Source organism: Tachyglossus aculeatus, chromosome 4 (assembly GCF_015852505.1).
Source record: "Tachyglossus aculeatus isolate mTacAcu1 chromosome 4, mTacAcu1.pri, whole genome shotgun sequence".
NCBI classification, from domain to species: Eukaryota; Metazoa; Chordata; class Mammalia; order Monotremata; family Tachyglossidae; genus Tachyglossus; species Tachyglossus aculeatus.
This window is the reverse complement of record NC_052069.1, coordinates 63,179,658-63,200,953: the sequence shown is the minus strand read 5'-3', so window position 1 is coordinate 63,200,953 and position 21,296 is coordinate 63,179,658. Positions and strand designations below refer to the sequence as shown.

Genomic DNA, 21,296 nt, shown 5'->3' with positions numbered 1-21,296 from the left:
AGCTTCAGAATGACTGGCTGTATAGACCTTAATGCTTGGCACATAGTAAGTGCTTAATAAATACCACAATTATTATTCACTGTGGGCAGGGAATGTGTCTGTTTTATTGCTCTACTGCACTCTCCCAAGTGCTTAGTACAGTGCTCTGCACACAGGAAGTGCTCAGTAGATATGATTGATCAATTATGTCCTCCCAAAGTTCTTAGGAGGAGGCTCTATTCTCCCAGATAATGATCTTGAGCCTTCTTGCTGGTTTGAATTATATTGCTTGAATTTGGAGTATGTCAGACGATAGTCAGCTTGGCATTTGGCTCTATGGCTGCAGCAATCAATAGATAGCTCTCAGGCCTTTTGCTGGATGATAGTATAATTGGGAGGCGGGGGGAGACGGTGGAATAGGTTGTTTGAAAGTATGAGCTGTTGTTTCGCTCACTCATGGAGCAGAACTAGGTTGTTGTCTTTAGCTTTCCGATTCCGGATGGTCTGATAACATTTTCCATGTTTCAGCATTATCTACCATGTTTTATAAACTCTCATGGGCAGATTTGGGAAGTACTGCAGGTGCCTGTCTAAATCATGATATAATTTTTCTTTCTCTTTGCTGGGATTCAGCGGTATTGTGCCCCGAGACAGAGATGCCAGGGAAATGTCATGTCTGTACCTCTATTGCCACAAAACAAATCTGGGAGTCTTGAAATTTAGATTTTCAGATGGCAAACTGGGAAAAGGAGAGAGCCAGAATCTATTTCTGGTTTTGATAAAGTGCTACTGCAATCTCAGCTCCCCACTCACTCACATGGGAAATATCTAACTATCCCACTGTACCACAGCTTTCTGACGGCTTTTGCGATTCCATTTTTACACAGACCTCTAGTTTCAGTGTTGCTGATAAGTCACAGTCTTAATCCCCATTTTACAGATGAGGTAATGGAGGCACAGAGAAGTTAAGTGGCTTGCCCAAGGTCACACTGCAGACAAGTGGTGGAGTTTGGATTAGAACCCAGGTCCTCTAATTCCCAGGCTTGTGCTCTTTCCACTAGGCCACGCTGCTTCCCCAGTGAAAATTTCCCAGTGCATTGGAATCGATATTGCTGTGTCATTCAGTATGCCACACAATCTTCAGGTTGGAACATTCACTAAATCCAGCAATATCCCTGAAAGAAAATCATTAGAAGTGGAAGCTTAAATCAGACATTTCGAAGTGTGAGTTTGTTTCATTAAATCGTCTCTCCTGCCATGATGCCTTATAGGATAAGGGCTAACTTTTTTCAGGGTTTTGGAGTATTTTCTGATTTACATTTCAATATCACTAGATGCATATGGAGTCTTCTTAAGAATAACAGGAAATCTAAAATCTTTGCATCCAAGACCCTGCCTCATGATCCTCCTCCAAGAAGGCTTCCTTTAGCACAGCAGAGAAGCATAGCTCCTTTTGGCATCGCAACAGGATTTTCAAGGCTGTGAAAACAGGCCTTGTAGATCATAGTAAAGCCCTACTGAGAGCTCACCTCTTCCAGGAGGCCTTCCCAGACTAAGCCCCCTTTTTCCTCTCCTCCTCCCCATCCCCCCACCCTACCTCCTTCCCCTCCCCACAGCATCTGCATAAATGTTTGTACAGATTTATTACTCTATTTATTTTACTTGTACATATTTACTGTTCTATTTATTTTGTTAATGATGGGCATCTAGCTTTATTTCTATTTGTTCTGATGACTTGACACCTGTCCACATATTTTGTCTTGTTGTCTGTCTCCCTCTTCTAGACTGTGAGCCCGTTATTGGGTAGGGACCATCTCTATATGTTGCCAACTTGTACTTCCCAAGAGCTTAGTACAGTGTTCTGCACTCAGTAAGCGCTCAATAAATACGATTGAATGAATTGAATGAATAGCAGCCACAGGGAGAATCACAGTAGCAAAAATAGAGAGGCAACATCCATAAAAAGGGCAGCATTAGCGGGTTCAGAGACCTTAAGGATGAATGGGTAGGAGGGCCAATGATAGCGTGCCCAGTTCTACAGATCTCTTCTCTCAGCTCCATAGCTTAACCAAGCACTTAGTACAGTGCTCTGCACACAGTAAGCACTCAATGAATATGATTAAATGAATGAACAAGACACCAAACCACTGGGAGAAGGGCCAGGTCCTGTGGCTGGGTATTCTTGACAGGCTCCTGCCTCTCCTCCCACGGGCTTTCCTGGACTAGCTTCCTCCTCAGCCCCCTGGGCAAGACACATGCTCGGAGTTTGGGGTGACCCACACTTTCAGCCCAAATTTAGCTCAGGCAGAATCGAGGAGATGAAAAGTAAATGAAATTAAACGAAAACCGAGAGGTTAATGAGAAACCCGACTGAATGAAAAGCCAGCACTGGGTTTGTTCTGCAGTGTGCAAATGCTAATAAGAGTTCAGTCTGTGTTGCCTCATACCAGAGCTTCAAGGCCATTCCTAGATCAACAAAACACTTGTCTCTTCACTATGGGATCAGTGCATCTCTTGTGCCTATGGAATGCCAAAGGAGAGCCTCCAACAGTGGCAGGAAGCAGCATAGCCCATGGAAAGAGTACAGGCCTGGCTTCTGAACCTGGCTCATCCACTTGCCTGGTTTTGGGCAAGTCTCTTAAGTTTGATGTGCCTCAGTTACCTCTTCCGTAAAATAGGAATGCTTGTTATCCCATCTACTTAAGAGTATGAGCCCCATGTGGGACAGGAATTGTGCCGGATCTGACTATCTTTTATCTACTCAGGTACTTAGTAATAATAATAATAATAATAAAATCTTAATCAGAAGCATCAAAAACAATGAAAGCAACTCATAAACCAAAGTTATTACTCGAGTCCTCATTATGTCCAGGGCGCTGTAGTAAGCGCTTGAGAGAGCACAGTTCAACAGAATTAGCAGACGTGTTCCTTGCCCATTACAAGCTTATGTACATCAAGCCTCAAAGACAAACCAGTCATAAGATACTACTCAAAAATGACAGTGTGCTGTCAAAATGAGGGATTCAAAGGAAATATAGTACTTTAAAATGCTATCAATTTGGGTATTTGCATATTAGAGTTAATTAACAATGACTTGAACATCATCCTAAGGGAAAGGTCTACTGGCAACATATTCATTATGTTCTGTTACTCTGAATTACTTTGAAACGACAGCCCTTTTACTATGTCCAAGTCATCAAAAGTTCCCTTCTTAGCGTGAAAGGTGATTTAGTTAAAACTTCTTTCTCCTTTCATGAATGTGATTTGCACAAACGTGTTTCCTCACTGTCCTTAGATTTAACGGCACAATTATTGCATCTAACCCAGGGCAATAAGTGAATTTTACTGAGTATATAAAATCGAGGTCAGTCTGTCCCTGAAATAACAAAGCAAATATAATTATGCTCATAATTAACGTAAATTTCAGATATGCTTGAAATGCTTATGATTTCAGGGCTAAATTAGTATACCTCCTTCTTCATATTGGTGCAATTAAAAATAATAATCTGCGGTAATGACCATTTAAAGAGCATATAAGATATTCCTAATAAACTAGTAAATGAATAAATGTACTTAATTAATTATCAACAATGGTCTGATATCCATCTTACTACGTAATCCTAACAGATACGAGTTTTAAGCAGACCTTCCAGGAATAATGGGTTAATATGAATCATTTAATGAAATAAATCACTGGTTTTATCATATAGGATAATCAGTGAACAGTGTATTTACAGCAAGATACTTCTTGTGCATATATATATATATATATATATATATATATATACACTTTAATCATTACAATTAAATAATTAGGTAGTGATTATTATCTAAAAATACTTAGTCCATCTCCTTAACAGCTGGCAAGTTCTTACTCTGACAAGGCTTATAAGGTGTAATATGTAGCTATATTAACCTTTTGCAAATAAATGACACTAATGGTAAGAAACATTATACCAATGTCTATCCGTTCAAATATTCCACCCCCTCCATTCAGCTTCCTTTTCTGATAACCCTTTTAATCTCATCTGTTCATAAAGCATTTCTCCAGTATTCTTTTCATCTCTGATATCTTCACCGAGGCAGTGGTCTCATGTAACCTTCCAATAGAAGTGAGAGGACAATCACCCTGTTTCTATAAACAGAGCTCTCCCTGAGTGAGAATTGGGGGTCGGAGCTCTCGACGTATTCATTTCAGGACAGAAACCTGTCCTCTTGTTTCATACCGAGCCTTTTACACTTAGAGCGCTCTGTAAATAACAATGATCATAATAACATATTATCACTGCCTAATTGTTAGGCTTTTCCGAATCAGAAACTAAAACAGCCATTCAAATTTTCCAAGCTTAAATTCTGCAGACAGATATCAGTGTACAGACAAAGCATAACAGACAACAGGGTTCTTAATGGAAACGCCTTCCCCGAACTGGCATTAACTGGTGCTTTTTCATGCACAGTTGACTTTATATAAACTGATTGACACCTTTGGGGGTCGTCTTTCCACTGACTCATAATTTTTCTCACTCTTGTAAAAGGCTCCTGTACACCCAGTATTCTCTAGTTAAACCTGAAAATTCAACTCATCATATTTACACAATAAAAAAAAAATCCATTCTGTCTTGTTTTTAATTGCAAATTCTACTCCAGGGACCAGTTCTCCTGCTTAGAAGGCAGCCCCGTGCCTTCTTCTAGAGAACCAAGTGCAGTCAATTATGGTAATGAAATGTCAATAAATATAAAAATTTAATACAGTCTACTCCTGGTGAGTGGCAGATGAGGACCTGCCTCCCAGACAAATTTGCTGCTGCTGCAAATATTAAATGCACCTGAAAGAGTAGCTGGTTGCCTGAGAGCTTTTGAGGAGGAGGAAGAGTTGGAGGAGGAGGGAGAGGAGGAAGAGGAGAAGGAGGAGAAAGATGGGAGATCCAAGTCTCTGCTGTGTCTTATCCATTATGGTACAATGCAGCAGAGGGGCTGGGATGATTACTAGCATCTTTACTTCTGTTTGCCAATTGAGATTCTGCAGATCAAGAAATAAACTGGCATCCCATGGAAGATTTTATGCTGTCTTCCAATCAAGAGTGACAACTTGTGTAGAATAAAGAAGGTCTTAATAGCAGGACTATTGTGGTCTTGGGAGAAAGACACAGTTTTGTCCACAAATACCACTTTGCTGGGTTTCCACCCCAGTTTTTAAACAAGAACTGATATAGCAAATGACATTGGGTCCCAATTTTTTAATCTCCGTTTCTCATCCAGTTATGTAACATTTCACCATCTGGGGATGACCCAAGTTACATAAGAATTCTGAGATTCAGTGAAGAAAAGTAAATACTCCAGTGGGAGACAGGGCATTGGACTATTAAAATCTAACTAAGGCCAAAAGTAGTTGTATTTTCCAAGAGAAACTCATGCCGCCATTAGAAACTGATGCTGCCATTTTTGTTCGAATTTGCCCATTCTGCTCTCTCAGGTCTCCTGAACATTGTCTACTGGTCACTGTGCTTGATCTGATCATTGCTTCTCCACACGATGCTCTCTTGCAGGTGGATTATGCAGTGATCGCCGCCCAGGCTGGGGCCACCTTAAATAGCCTCATGAGCCATGCCCAGGAGCTAGTGGCAAAACTCCGTTCTCTGCAATTCGACCTGCGAGAGTTCGTGTGTCTGAAATTCCTGGTGCTCTTTAGCTTAGGTAAGAAATCCTGTTTCGAATCCAGTGGGCCGGCTGGGCCTGCCTCGGTCAGTTTGGAAAATCATTTGGAAAATCTTGCCGTTAAAATGTGCTGTTAATCTGTGATCCAAAATAGCCTTTGCTGATTTGATGCCTCAACTGTGGGATAAATATTAATGTCATGATCTTTTTACCTCCAATGGGCACTCTCCCAGAATAGGCTCATCCTCCAAGATAGGCTTGCTACCTTCACCAAAGCACACTTGGGCATAGAGTGGTGCGATTAATTGTTCTTGGATTTATTTCCAGATAGGTATCGTTGCTCAGTGGAAAGAGCCTGGGCTTTGGAGTCAGAGGTCGTGGGTTCAAATCCCCGCTCCACCACTTGTCAGCTGTGTGACTCTGGGCAAGTCACTTCACTTCTCTGGGCCTCAGTTCCCTCTCTGTAAAATGGGGATGAAGACTGTGAGCCCCCCCGTGGGACAACCTGATCTCCTTGTAACCTCCCCAGTGCTTAGAACAGTGCTTGGCACATAGTAAGTGCTTAATAAATGCCATTATTATTATCATTATTATTATTGTATTGTTCGGATGTGGATTATTAATAAGTAGGTTTGTCTCTGCAGTTTGTGAGTCCAAAATACTCGCTGTGAAAGGTCAGGGGGAGATTTAGAGTTCATTCCAGCACCAGTCAGAGGTCTGGAATTCTAGTTCTTATCCTAATGCTGATCGTCTGTGGTATTCAGCTACCTAGTAGGATGTGAAAAATAATTAATAGCCTGATTCCCAAGACTGTGTCCGGATTATGTGGACTCAGGCGACTGACAAATGTAAAAGTGAAAGGCATTGTTGCTAAGGGCCCAGGGAGGGAAAAGAATTGCTTTAAATTCTACATTTTTACTTAAGGGACAGCTGGTAGGCCATAAACGTGGGCAGGAGAAACTGGTGCAATTAAGACTTGGTGAACCTGCTTAAGAAAACAGCAAGGGTCAGAAATAAGGAAGGGGATGAGGGGGTGATTTTTATTATTTTAAGGGGAACAGATTTTTCTGCATGTCTACTAAATCTACTGTCTTGAACTCTGCCAAGCATTTAGTACAGTGCTCTGCATACAGTAAGTGCTCAATAAATTGATCGATTGATCAATTGAATGATTTGCATTTTGTTGACTTGGTTAAGTCAACAGAAAGAATGCTTTGCCACAAGTTGACAGCGTTGGCAGGCGCTGAGAGGGAGGAGACTTATCCTGGAAGAAACAGTCTGTAGACACATTTCCCAACGAATGAGTTTTCTTTAGTTTTTAGGTTTATGAAAGCGGCAAATTCTTGTGAAAAGGACTAAATTCTAGTGGAATGTTTTGACTGTAGAGTAAAACAGATCAGTGACCTGACAAACATTGGGCTTTCAATTCCTTGCATTCTTCTTGACTGGATCAGCCAACTGACATCAGAAATAACACAATCTGAATGCAGTGTTTCTCTTAATCAACAGAAAGAAGTGGAGACTTGCATTATTTTGAAAGTAAGATAAAATGTGCTCGATAGATGCATTTCCGAAAGAGAGGGAGGTCGGACAGATGAAATGCTCAAAAATCCCGAATGTTAGAACTGATTGTGCACCATTTGTCTGCCTACCACAAGATTTCTAAAAGTCAGTTTTTGAATTTATATTTTCTTCCCAGACATGAAGCCTTGAAAAAGCAAGGAGCCAATTTAATTGGACAATTGGCTGTTACCTTATAAATGAACCCATATTGCGTCAGGCTTCTTTGACTCCGGTCGAGTTCATGAGTCATTAGGTGGTGATGGAGGAATGTCTGACTGAGGAACCTTACCACCACATAGACAGAAAATATTTCAAGCGGCTGGCCTCCTTCCAGGCATTGCAGATTAGCCACATAACCAAATTGCACTGGGAAATATTGGCAACGGCTTCACTCCCGTGAGCTTTCCTGCTCTCTAGTCCAGCATTTTAGGTTCTGAGCTCTGCTAGGCCCTCAAGGGATCACCGGGGCAAGTCATTCTCCAATCTTCCAAACACAAACCTCTATTGGATTGTAGGGGCATTTACTCTACTTCCCCTACAGGGCCAGTTAGTACATCTGTGTCACTATGGCTCACAGGCCGAGGGGAGGGGGAGGGATTGGGCAAGAATCATTATTCCGCACTGCCCCTTGCTCACCAGCTATCCTACAGAAATAGGAGCAATTGAGGGAGAAATGGAGGCTGGTCAGGAAACAGGAATCTCAAGATGAAACTGCTCAGAATAGCAAGATGGCAAATGGGTCATCTTATTGGAGACTAGTAAAGCAGCCTGCATTGCTTAAGGGTCTTCAGTACATGTGTTAACAAGTTCTCGGGGCAAGAAACCACAGGCTGTCATGGACAACCCCAAGGGAGTAGGAAAGGTGAAGAGGCTCTTTCTTCTCCCCACCCCCAGCCCCCGCTGCCACACACTCTCTGCTGGAGAATGGGAAAATAGAAGCATTTGAGGTGGGAAAGAGGCATCCAGACCTCTGCCCTACCAATCAATCAATCGATCGATCAATCGATCATATTTATTGAGCACTTACTGTGTACAGAGCCCTTTACTAAGCACTTGGGAGAGTTCACTCTTACAGAGTTGGTAGACATGCTCCCTGCCCACAGTGACCTTATACTCTAGAGAGGGGGGCAGTCATTAATGTAAATAAATAAAATAAAGACAAGTGCTGTGGATATATAGAGAGATATAGATCATATGTAGAGAGACATATACTGCAGGTTACAGCCATTCTGAGATACATGCAATGCAGGGGTGCATCACTATTGTTGACACCTCACGCCAGGTTACAGCCACCCAGTACACACAACCCAGAGATCCATCAGTATTTTTGATACTTTGTCCCAGGTTGAATTACTCCTCAATAACAAAATCTCCCCAAGACCACACCCTTATTGTTTAATACCTGACCCTGTGGAAAAGTTCAACCACCTGTCATGTGGCTCTCTGCCTACAGTTTGTGCTGGATTTTCAGTCTGCAGAATAGAGCCTGGAGCTGATTACCCACTTTAACTGTGAGCCTCCAGTGGGACAGGGACTCTGTCTGAAGTGACTAATTCATAACCACCCCAGTTCTTAGTACAGTGCCTGGCACAAAGGAAGCACTTAACAAATATCACAATTATAAGGGAATGTCACTGTTTATTGTTGTATTGTACGTTTCCAAGCACTTAACACAGTGCTCTGTAAACAGTAAGCGCTCAATATACTATTGAATGAATGAATGAATTATTATCTTTACTGGGGAGCAACTTCACTTGGAAAGGATGGTGCATTTTTTCATTAATTAATTGCAACTCATTCAGAGGACTCAACCAGTGAAGATCTCATCAAACTTTGACTAGTCAATGCATCCATACTGTTACTCTTGAAATATGTTAAGCAGATGAAGACATTAGGTCTCTCTGCCGTCAGCTAAATTTTAGGGATTAAGAACTCCTGCATCAATTTTCAAAGTAGATTAATTTATAAAAATGATTGGTGAAGAAGACCCTGATGGATAGAGGAGTTCTAAGGTGTGCACACATGTTCAGAAAGAGTTGGTCTGCTACTTTTGGTCATACTTTAAGAAGATGAGAAGAAAGCTGTTAATCTAAATTGAACAAATTCTTCAATAAAGTTGAAAAACCACTACCACAGTTTGCAGAACACATTTCTATTTCTGCAGTCTCCTGAAAGAACTCATAATCTTCATTTCAGCTCCTCATTTAACGTGATGATGTTATGCTTTAAATTACCCTAACAAAGCTTAAGTTTAGCGATGTTCAATGAGAGAGTTTACAGTAAAAGGAATTTCTTATTATTTTTTCTAGAAGCAGCGTGGCCTAGTAGAAAGAACATGGATCTGGGAAGTAGCGTGGCCTAGTGGATAGAGCATGGTCCTGGGAGTCAGAGGATCTGGGTTCTAATCCCGACTCCCCCACTTGCCCGCTGTGTGACCTTGGGCAAATTACTTCACTTCTCAGTGCCTCAGTTACCTCATCTGTAAAATGGGGATTAGAACCTCCTCCTTCTGACTTAGATCATGGGACAGGGACTGTGTATGACCTGATTATCTTGTATTTATCCTAGCGCTTATAATAGTGCCAGGCACATAGTAAGTGCTTAACTGGTACCGGCTCTGTGTGGGAGAAACTCATCAACAAAGCAAGAGAGTATTCTTACTTTCACATATATAAGAGCTGAAGAGAATGCCAGTCACACATTTGTCTTCTCAACCATTCTTAGATGCATAGCTAGGATCTCACAGGCAGTAACCCATAATTATTATTATTAATAATAATAACAATAATGATGATATTTGTTAAGCACTTAACTATGTGCCAGGCACTGTACTAAACGTTGGGGTTGATGCAAGCAAATCGGGCTGGACACAGTCCCTGTCCCATGTGGGGCTCACAGTCTCAATCCTCATTTTACAGCTGAGGTTACTGAGGCCCAGAGAAGTGAAGTGACTTGTCCAAGGTCACACAGCAGACAAGTGGCCAAGCTGGGATTAGAACCTATGACATTCTGACTCCCACGCCCATGCTCTATCCACTATGCCATGCTGCTTCTCAATTATTATTAGTAGTAGTATTAGTAATACAAATAGTAACAATAATTGATTAATCCCTAAAATTTAGATGGTGGAGAGAACCTAATGTTTTCTTCATCTACTTAACATATTTCAAGAGTAGCAGTATTGATGCATTGACTAGTCAAAGTTTGAGGAGATCTTCATTGGTTGATTCCTCCAAATGTGGTGCAATTAATTAAGGAAAAAATGCACCATCTTTTCCAAGTGAAGTTGCTCCCCAGTAAAGATAATAATTCATTCATTCATTAAATAGTATGTAGTATATATTGAGCACTTACTGTGTACAGAGCACTGTGTTAAGTGCTTGGAAACATACAACAGTAAACAGTGACATTCCCTTACAATTGTGATATTTGTTAAGTGCTTCCTTTGTTCCAGGCACTGTACTAAGCACTGGGGTGGTTATGAAACAATCACTTCAGACAGAGTCCCTGTCCCACTGGGGGTTCACAGTTAAAGTGGGTAATCAGCTCCAGGCTCTATTCTGCAGACTGAAAATCCAGCACAAATGTAGGCAGAGAGCCACATAACAGGGTGGCCGAACTTTTTCATAGGGTCAGGTATTAAACAATAAGGGTGTGTTCTTGGGGTGCTTTTACTGAGGAGTGGTTCAACCTGGGGCAAAGTATCAGCAATATTTATGGATCTCTGGGTTGTATGTACTGGGTGGCTGTAACCTGGAGTGAGGTGTCAACAATAGTGATGCATCCCTGTGTTGTATGTATCTCAACCTGAGTTATATGTCTCTCTACATATGATCTATATCTCTCTCTATATCCACAGCACTTATCTTTATTTTATTTATTTATATTAATGAATGTCTCCCTCGCTATAAGGTCCCTGTGGGCAGGGAGCAGGTCTACCATCTCTGTTAGAGTGAATTCTCCCAAGCGCTTAGTACAGTGCTCTGCACACAGTAAGTGCTCAATAAATATGATCGATCAATTGATTGACTGATTGGGAGGGCAGAGGTCTGGGTGCCTCTTCCCCACCTCAAATGCTTCTATTTTCCCATTCTCCAGCAGAGAGTGTGTGGCAGCGGGGGCTAGGGGTGGGGAGAAGAAGAAAGAGCCTCTTCCCCCTCCCTCCTCTCCCTTGGGGTTCTCCATGACAGCCTGTGGTTTCTTGCCCCGAGAACATACTAACACGTGTACTGAAGACCCTTAAGCAATACAGGCTGCTTTACTAGTCTCCTATAAGCTGACCCATTTGCCATCTTGCTATTCTCCTCCAAGTCACGAAAACACATGACTCTTCCTCCCTGCAGTCCAGTGCCCATGTTCACTTGGCTTGGAAAGGCCTCAGTTACCTCATCTGTAAAATGAAGATTAAGACTGAGCCCCATGTGGGACAACCTGATTACCTTTTATCTACTCCAGTGCTTAGAACAGTGCTTGGCACATAGTAAACATTGTGAGCCCAATGTTGGGTAGGGACCGTCTCTTTATGTTGCCGATTTGTACTTCCCAAGCTCTTTGTCCAGTGCTCTGCACACAGTAAGCACTCAATAAGCACTCAATAAACACGAATGAATGAATGAATGAATGAACAAATACCATCATCGTCATCATCATCATCATCATATGCCAGGCACTGTTCTAAGTGCTGGGGTAGATTCAACCTAGTCAGGTTGGACACAGTCCATGTCCATCCTGGTGCTCACAGTCCCAATCCCCAGTTTAAAGGCAAGGCAACTGAGGCACAGAGAAGTCAAGTGACTTGCCCAGGGTCAGACAGTAGACAAGTGGCTTTATAAAAAAAAAAACTCATCCAAATTAGAGGAGTCAAGCAAGTTCATTGAATGATTAGTAAACCTTTAGGCCTGCAAAGCTTCTCATTGGCACTGGCATGACCAACTCATATGACCTAATGTCATTCTCTTCCAAGTCATGAAAACACATCACTCTTCCTCCCTGCAGTCCAATGCCCGTGTTCACTTGGCTTGGAATGCACAACACCTGACTACATTCAATTCATTCATTTTGTCTTGTCTTATACCGTCAAGTCACTTCTGACCCATAGCGACACCATGTACACATCTCTCCAACAATGCCCCACTCTCCATCTGCAATCATTCTGGTAGTGGATCCGTAGAGTTTTCTTGGTAAAAATATGGAAGTGGTTTACCATTGCCACCTTCCGTGTGGCAAACTAGAGTCTCCACCCTTGACTCTCTCCCGTGCTGCTGCTGCCCAGCACGGATGAGTTTTGACTTGTAGCAGATTGCCTTCCACTTGCTAGCCACTGGCCAAGCTAGGAATGGAATGGGTAGGCCTCTGCTTGACTTTCCCTCCCGTAGCTGAGACTGGTGGAGTACTGGAAACTCATGCAATGGTATTTATTGAGCACTTACTGTGTCCAGAGCACTGTACTAAGTGCTTGGGAAAGTACAATACAACAATAAACAGACACATTCCCTGCCCACTACTAGTTTACAATCTTGAGTCTTGACTACATTCGATGTAGTCCCGAGTCCCCTGCAAAACAAACTCTCCTGAAAATCTGATGAAGAAGCCAGAAGAGGCAATTCATTACATTTCTTCTAGGCTTGTTGCCAGATATCACTTGATCAAGCAAGCAAGCAAATATTGGCATCTATTGAGTACTTAGTGTGTGCAATCAATCATTTATTGAGCACTTATGGCATGCAGGACACTGTACTAAGCGCTTGGAAGCATACAACACTACTCAGGGAATGTACCTGTTTATTGTTGAATTGTAATGATGATGGTGATGGCATTTGCTAAGTGCTTACTATGTGTGAAGCACTGTTCTAAGCTCTGGGGAGGATACAAGGTGATCAGGTTGTCCCATGTGGGGCTCACAGTCTTACTCCTAATTTAGCAGATGAGGTAGTTGTGGCACAGAGAGGTTAAGTGACTTGCCCAAAGTCACACAGCTGACAAGTGGCAGAGGCGGGATTAGAACCCATGATCTCTGACTCCCAAGCCTGGGCTCTTTCCACTGAACCACGCTGCTTCTCTTGTACTCTACCAAGTGCTTACTGTGCACTCAGTAAATACGATAGAATGAATGAACATTATAATATATACATTCCCTGCTCACAAGGAGCTTAAAGAGTACTGCACTCAGTGTTTAGGAGATTACAGTACAGGTAGTAGACAGGCTCACTGCCGTCAAGGAGTTTACAATCTAGTGAGGTAGACAGGCATTAAAATCAATTACGGGTTGGGGAAGCAATGGTTTATAATGATGTGTCCGTAAGTGCTATGGGGTTGGGATGGGGCATTTATCAAAGCACTTAAGGGGTAAGAGATGCAAGTACATAGGCAATGCAGAAGGGAGGGAGAATAGGGTGGGGAGATGAGAGGTTAGTCAGGAAATTCTTCCTAGAGGACACATGATTTTAGAAGGACTTCGAAGGGGGGAAAGTGGTGGTCTGTTGGATATAAAAGAGCAGGAGGGAGGATGTGACAAATGAAATCAAGACATGGTGAATTGGTTGGTGCTAAAGGATTATAATGTGAGGACTGGGTTGTACAGTGCTTTGCACACAGTAAGCTCTCAATAAATACAACTCAATGAATGAATGGGGGCAAGGATAAGTAGGGGGAGAGAAACAATTGAGTATCTTAAGGTCAGAGATGAGGAGTTTCTGTTCAATGTAGAGATAGATGGGCAATCACTGTAGATTTTTGAGGAGTGGGAAGATGTGCACAGAATTGTTTTTTAGAAAAATGATCTAGGCAGAAGTATGGACTAGAGAGGGGATAGGCTGGAGGTAGGAAGATAAGGGAAGAGGCTGATGCAGTAGATGAAATGGATATGGCAATTCCTTGGACTATTATGGTTACAGTTTGGTGAGAGAGGAAGGAGCAGATTGTGAAGATGTTGGGAAGGTAGAACTGACAGGTGATCGACTGGCTGAATATGCGGGCTGAAGGAAAGAGATGAGTTAAAGAGAATGCCACGGCTGTGACTTGTGAGAAAGGGAAGATGGTGATGTCAGTAGTTGTGGGAAAGTCACAGGGAGGAGGGAGTTTGGATGGGAAGATCAGTTCAGTTTTGGACAGTTTTGCTATCTCTATCATCAGGCTTGTTTGGGCTCTATAGGCACAAAAAGAGCATGCTAATTTGCAAGCTGGTTTTTGGGGGGGTTCCCCTGTCAAAAATAATAACAATTATAATAATTTTAATATTTGTTAAGCACTTACTATGTGCTAGGCACTATACTGAGCACTAGGGTGGATACAAGCAAATCAGGTTGCATACAGTCCCTGTCCCTAATGGGGTTCACAGTCTTAATCCCTGTTTTACAGATAAAGTAACTGAAGGCACAGAGATGCGAAGTGACTTGCCCAAGGTCACACAGCAGACAAGTGGCGAAGCCAGAATTAGAACCTGGGACTTCAGACTTCCAGTTACCCATGCTCTATCCATTACACCACGCTGCTTCTCATTCTATACTACGCTGCTTCTCATACTTGTCAGCTAGACACAAGCTATCTGGCTTGGACACAGTCCATGTCCCACATAGGGCTCACAGTCATAAACCACATTTTACAGATGAGGGAGCTGAGGCACAGAGAGGTGAAGTGACTCGCTCAAGGTCACACAGTAGAAAATGGTGAAGCCAGGATTAAATCCCAGGTCCTTTTGACTCCCACGCCTGAGCTCTATCAACTAGGCCAGCTGCTTTCCTAATGTTCTAGTCCCTAAGGATGCTAAGTACTGTGATGCCATAGGGAGAAGGGGACTGACATTTGAAATGTACAATGAAAAAAAAATCACAATCCCCTCCAGACAGGCCCACATGTATAATGGTCCAGCCAAATCCAAAGACCTGGTGCTGATCGAGAATCCATAGCCCATCGCCACCCAGGCAAAGATAGACATAACTTGCAGAGAAACAAATGAAAGTCATCCCCCTCTGCCACCCACCCCCCACACCCCGCAATTTCCATTACAACGACTGGTAGCAGTGAGCCGTTGTGGGCAGGGATTGTCTCTCTTTATTGCTGAATTGTACTTTCCAAGCACTTAGGACAGTGTTCTGTGCACAGTAAGTGCTCAATAAATACAACTGAATGAATGAATGGTCTAGAGGATAAAGCACGGGCCTGGGAATCAGAAGGATTCTGCCACTTGGCTGCTGTGGAACCTTGGGCAAGTCACTTAACTTCTCTGGACCTCAGTTACCTCATCTGTAAAACGGAGGTTAAGACTTTGAGCCCCATGTGGGACAAGGACTGAGTCCAATCTGATTAGCTTGGATCTACACCAGTGCTTAGTATAGTGCCTGGCACATGGTAAGCACTTAACGAATGCCATAAGAAGAAGAAGACTGGTTGAAGTGTCATGAACTGGGATGTCTAAAGCATGAATACAACACTGCCATCATGGTGCTGTTTGAACAAAATATCCAGGATCACTTAACCGATTGCCAGGAATATGCACATAGGAGCCCAAAGTGCCCAGTATCCAGAATGCAAGTTAGGCCAGCCAGCAAATTATTCTTGGCCGATGACACTTATCAGCCTGAGACATAATGCCTTTGGCCAATAGCATTCCCCAACCTAGAGACATAATGACTGGGGATCTTGGACTTGTGCTGTGTCCCAGATGACTAGCAAATGCACCATCAGCACATCATCAACCTCACCAGTATCCCAATTTGTTATTAAGTGTACTGCAATGTGCCAAACATCAAAAGCCTTTTGCCCCAAACCCTTTCCATTACTTTCCTTCCCCGTATTTCCTCTGTTCCAGGATTATTTTCAAACCAAGACTGCAAATTTCATGGGCCAAATTCTTAAGAAAAGATAGTGTTGAGTTTGTATTTGCAGAGATGAGGTGAAAATGAGGTGGCTCAGGTTAAGAGTCACTGCAGAATACTTGCATTCTATGTGGTGCGCAGGATTTCTCTTCACTTTCAGAATGCTCTCGGGTCCACCAGAGGGGCTAGGAAAATGTAAAAATAATAACAATAATAATAATAATAATTGTTATATTTGTTAAGCACTCACTATGTGCCAGGCACTGTTCTATGCATTGGAGTAGATACAAGATAATCAGATTGGACACAGTCCCTGTCCCACACATTCTTAATCCCCATTTTATAGATGAGGAAACTATGCGTGGAGTTTGGACTTTCCTGCTGGGAAGTCTAAGGCAAACAAAGTATAAGCTTTTCTTTCTCTTGGAGCCACTAAGAAAAAAATGTGTGCAGAGCAACATACAGAGCACCTACTCTGTGCCGCTTATGTATATATCCAGAATTTACCTATTTATAGTAATGTCTGTCTCCTCCTCACCTCTCAGGGTCTCACCTGGAGAGTTTTCAGTACTCTATCGATCTCAACTATGGGAGGGAGAGTCAAGCAGAGGCCTACCCATTCCATTCCTAGCTTAGGCAGTGGCTAGCGAGTGGAAGGCAATCTGATATGTCAAAACTCACCTGTTCTGGGCAGCAGTGGCATGGGAGAGTAGAGGGCAGAGACTCAGGCTTTCTGCATGGTAGGAGGCAATGGTAAACTGCTTCCATATTTTTACCAAGAAAACTCTATGGATACACTACCAGAACGATTGCATATGGAGGTGGGGTGCTCTGGGAGAGATGTGTCCATGGCATCGCTGTGGGTCGGACTAGACTAGGCAACATAAGACAACAACAACTGTCTCCGCTTCTCATCTGAAAGCTCCTTGTAGGTACGGAGTGTGTCTACCAACTCTGTTATATTGTAATCTCACAAAGCACTTAGTACAATGCTCTGCACGTGGTAAGTGCTCAATCAATACAATTGATTGATCGATTGCCACACAATATACTGACACTTGGGATACATACGAAAGAAGGGAAAAGACACTGTCTCTCTCCTTGAGGAATTTAGGGAGACTAGCTAGAAATACAGTGTTTTGCACCCAGGAGAGACTCAGTACAGTTTCTGTACTCTCCCAAGTGCTTAGTGCAGTGCTTTGTACACAGTAAGCACTCAATAAATACGATTGAATGAATGCAGAGTAAATGCCTAGCACAGTGATGCGGTTGCAGAAGGAGCTCAATATTATTGAAAGAATTAATTAATTAATCAATTTATCAATGATCTTCCTTACTGTAAGTTTTGCTGAACACCCAAATGGGGCCCAGAGAGAGGATCTGAAATCTTCATCTGTAGGCAGAGCTGCAGGTCAGAGAAACAGTTATCTGGGGTGATTGCATTTCCATTTCAGTTCTGCGACAATTTGTCTCTCTCCTCATCCTCTTCGTGAGTGACCGGTCAAACCCTGAGCACAGCAGCTGGGGAAAGCCAGAAGAGCACTGGATTATTCTCAATCTTTGAACAGCCAAATGGACTGATTGAAAGTGGCCTAAGAGTCAGAGGATCTGGGTTCTAATCCAGGCTCTGCCTCTTGTCTACTGGATGACTTTTGGCAAGTGCCATCAGTTCCCTCATCTGCAAAATGGGAATTCAGTGCCTGTCCTCCCTCCTTGACTGTGAGCCACAAGTGGGACAGGGACTGTGTTTTCATCTAGCTTAGAACAGTGTTTGACCCATAGTATGTGCTAACAAATACAATAATAGTTATAATAATTATATAATCTACACCAGCTCTTGGTTTTTAGGATGGCCAAAGGAGCAGGCATGGAGAAGTGGGGAGTGAAAATCCTCTCCCTGTTCTAGACTCAGAAACAACTTCCCAGATCCCCGCAGTCCCTAGCAGCCTCCTACAGCTCACAAGAGGGAGGGAATAACTTGTCACCGAAACACTGTCAGGTTAGGAAGCAGGTTGACAGCAAGAGAGCCCCTGGAGGTCTCCCTCAGTGTTATGTTCTACAGCTTTTAAATGTTATAGCTTTAATCACCTGCCAAATGGGTATCATCATTAGGTCCTATCTCCTTCCCAGGGCTACTGTTGGGATTCGTTAATTAATGCTTGAAAAGATTACAGGTCCATCTCTACAGTTAAACCAAGTGGGGAGTTGAGGCAATTACCTGAATAATTCAATGGAGAAAACCAAAAAAGAGGAAGTAGTGTTGGACATGTTCTTAGAGTGAGGAGAAGGGAAGGTTTGACTTGAACTATAACCACACTGCATAACTGTATTTATGTACAGTTATTAATTATTATTATTACTATTATTATTATTAATGGCATTTATTAAGTGCTTATTATGTGCAAAGCACTGTTCTAAGCGTTGGGGAGGATACAAGTTGATCAGGTTGTCCCACAAGGGGCTCACTGTCTTATTCCCCATTTTACAGATGAAGTCAGTGAGGCACAGAGAAGTTAAGTGACTTGCCCAGAGTCGCACAGCTGACAAGCGGCGGAGCCGGGATTTGAACCCATGACCTCTGACTCCCAAGCCCGTGCTCTTTCCACTGAGCCATGCTTATATGCATTTATGTAACTGTATAAATTAACTTTCCCTAGTTAAATGTGAGCTTCTACATTCCACTTGGTCTGGATAGGAATGATAGAGGTTTATTTTCTGTACCTGACCTTCAATTTATTTGAGTTTCAAGTTGTCAGTAAAAAACAATACAATAACAATAACAAAAAACAAAAAAAACTATAACAAATGATACAAAACATTCAAACAATACAGCCACAGTTACCTTAAGAGATTTCCCTCATTAGGGATTTCCCCCTGCAATATCTTAGAATCCCAGAGCATGGGGTTCTAATAGCAAGGCTCGGGATCTTGAAAAGAAAAGACATTAATTATTGGTGCTGGCATTGACTTACCATCCTGTGCCCCTTGTAATTGATAACTAAGGCAAGTAATGAAGTTACCCTTAATTGCCATAAATTTATGACCCCACCGACCTAAAAACTACAAAAATGAAACTGTCCCCTAACTTTCTCATTAATGTAGGTGGCATCACCTTCCTCCTTGTCTCACAAACCCATAACAGTGGCATTATCCTCTACTCGTCTCTCTCATTCATTCCATGCATTCAATCTGTCACAAAATCCTGCGGGTTCTACCTTCATAACATCTCTAGAATCCAGCTTTTCCTCTCCATCCAAACTGCTACCACTCTGATCCAAGCACTTATCATTATCCACTTTGACTAAAGCATCAGCCTCCTTGCTGACCTGCCTCCTGTCTTTCCCCTCTCCAGCCCATACTTCACTCTGCTGCCCAAATACCTTTTCTGAAAAATTATTCAGCCCATATTTCCCTACTCCTCAAAAACCTCCAATGGTTGCTCAACAACCTCCGCATCAAACAGACATGGGTGGCTACAAAGCACTCAGTCAGCTCTCCCTTTCCTACCTTACCTAGCTGATCTCGTCCTACAACCCCATTCACAGATTCTGCTCTTCTAACATCAACTTTCCCTCTGTACCTTGTTCTTATCTCTCCCCCTACCAACCCCCTGCCCACAGCCTTGCTTGGGCCTGGAACTTATATTTGTATTTTTAGGGTATTTGTTCAGCGCTTACTATGTGCTTGGGAGAGTGCAGCTGAGTTGGTAGACATGTTCCCTGCCCACAAGGAGCTTATGGTCTAGAAGACTGAAAACTCCCTCTCCCTTCATATGTAACAGTCCATCACTCTCACCACATTCAAAACCCTCCCAAAATCACATCTCCTCCAAGAAGCTAAGCACTTTGATACTCACTTCAGCCCCACGGAACTTGTGTAAATATCCCGATACCTTACTATTTCTCCTATATGTAATGTATTTTAATGTCTTTCTCCCCTGCGGACTGAAAGATCATTGTGGGAAAGGATTGTATCCACTGTCATTGTTGTATTATACTTTCCCAAGCACTTAGTTTAGTGCTTTGCATGCAGTAACTGCCCAAGAAATATCACTGATTGATTGATTGAAGTAGGTTAACTTGAAAACTAGTAACTAAGATAATGTATAAATCAGGCTAAATTTATCCCCCAAATCTCTATAAGTGTTTTGTTGTAGTTGTTGTTGTTGTTGTTGTTGTTAGCTAATTGGTCAAAACAAGGGAAGCAACATGACCTAGTGGAAAGAGCACGGGCCTGGGAGTTAGGAGGACCTGGCTTCTAAACTCGGTTCTTCTGCTTGTCTGCTGTGTGACTTTGGGGAAATCACTTAACTTCTCTGTGCCTCATTTACCTCATCTGTAAAATGGGGATTGAGTGTGAGCCCCATGTGGGACATGGATTGCATCCAACCTGATTAGCATGTATCTACCCCATCATTTATTACACTGCCTAGTAAACACTTACTAAACACCATAAAAAAAACAAAAACAATCAGCAAAATTGAAAATCATATAGCTCTAAAAGAATATGGAAAGAAGTTAAAATTGTAGAGGGTAGAAATAGAACTAAATAAGCAGATTTGAAACAAACTAGTGAGTTCCATCTTCAAATTAAAAGGTAAAGTTTCCGAAGAATTTGAAAGCAGTGGAGAAGCTCAAGGATAAAAGACATGAACAATAACTACACAATTAAGTTTACTGGCTAAAGCAGGTTGATTTTTGTCTTATAATGAATTTCACCTGCAATTGTTCTTTAGCAGGGTTTAGTTTCTGGTCCTGACAGCTGTCCTTTCCCACCCCCAATACCGAATATTGCCCTTTAGCTTTCCCGACTGGATATTTAAACTGAAACCCAGCCATTATTTTCCTTTTACCCACATCTTCCATTTGTCCCTCTGGTTTTCATTATTAGAGCTCAGCAACAATGCCTTGTTGAAGCCTCCATCAGGGTCGTTTGTAGAGTGAAATGCCAATAGGAGGAATGTTAGATATCGTTTGACCCAGGCAAGTCTGGCCACTTGTCTGTCTGTGGAGTTTAATGCTAGAACAGACAGCAGCTGCTGGGCGCTGCCCTCTTATCACCGTCAGGACACAGACAAATGTACTTCATTTAAAACATGAAGGGTTTATCAATGGGCAAATAATTGCAGAGCAACTATTGATCCCACATCTCACTTAACATGAGACAACTGGGACTTGTAGAAATCGTAAACATTTAATCATTATATATGGCAAACACTGGACTCTGACTTAAACAAACCCAAGAAAACTAGGATTTTTCAAACAGAGCGAGGTGTAGCCCGTGAGA

At 42.4% G+C, this 21,296-nt stretch overlaps 1 protein-coding gene across 1 annotated transcript in view; it reads left to right on the top strand.

The window, feature by feature from the left end:
• Positions 1-21,296, top strand: part of NR5A2 (nuclear receptor subfamily 5 group A member 2) — a 174,939-nt gene that overhangs the window by 90,645 nt on the left and 62,998 nt on the right. Inside the window, exon 7 of the mRNA XM_038745435.1 lies at positions 5,526-5,673. Coding sequence (XP_038601363.1) covers positions 5,526-5,673 — 148 coding nt within the window. The remainder of the gene's footprint in view (positions 1-5,525; positions 5,674-21,296) is intronic.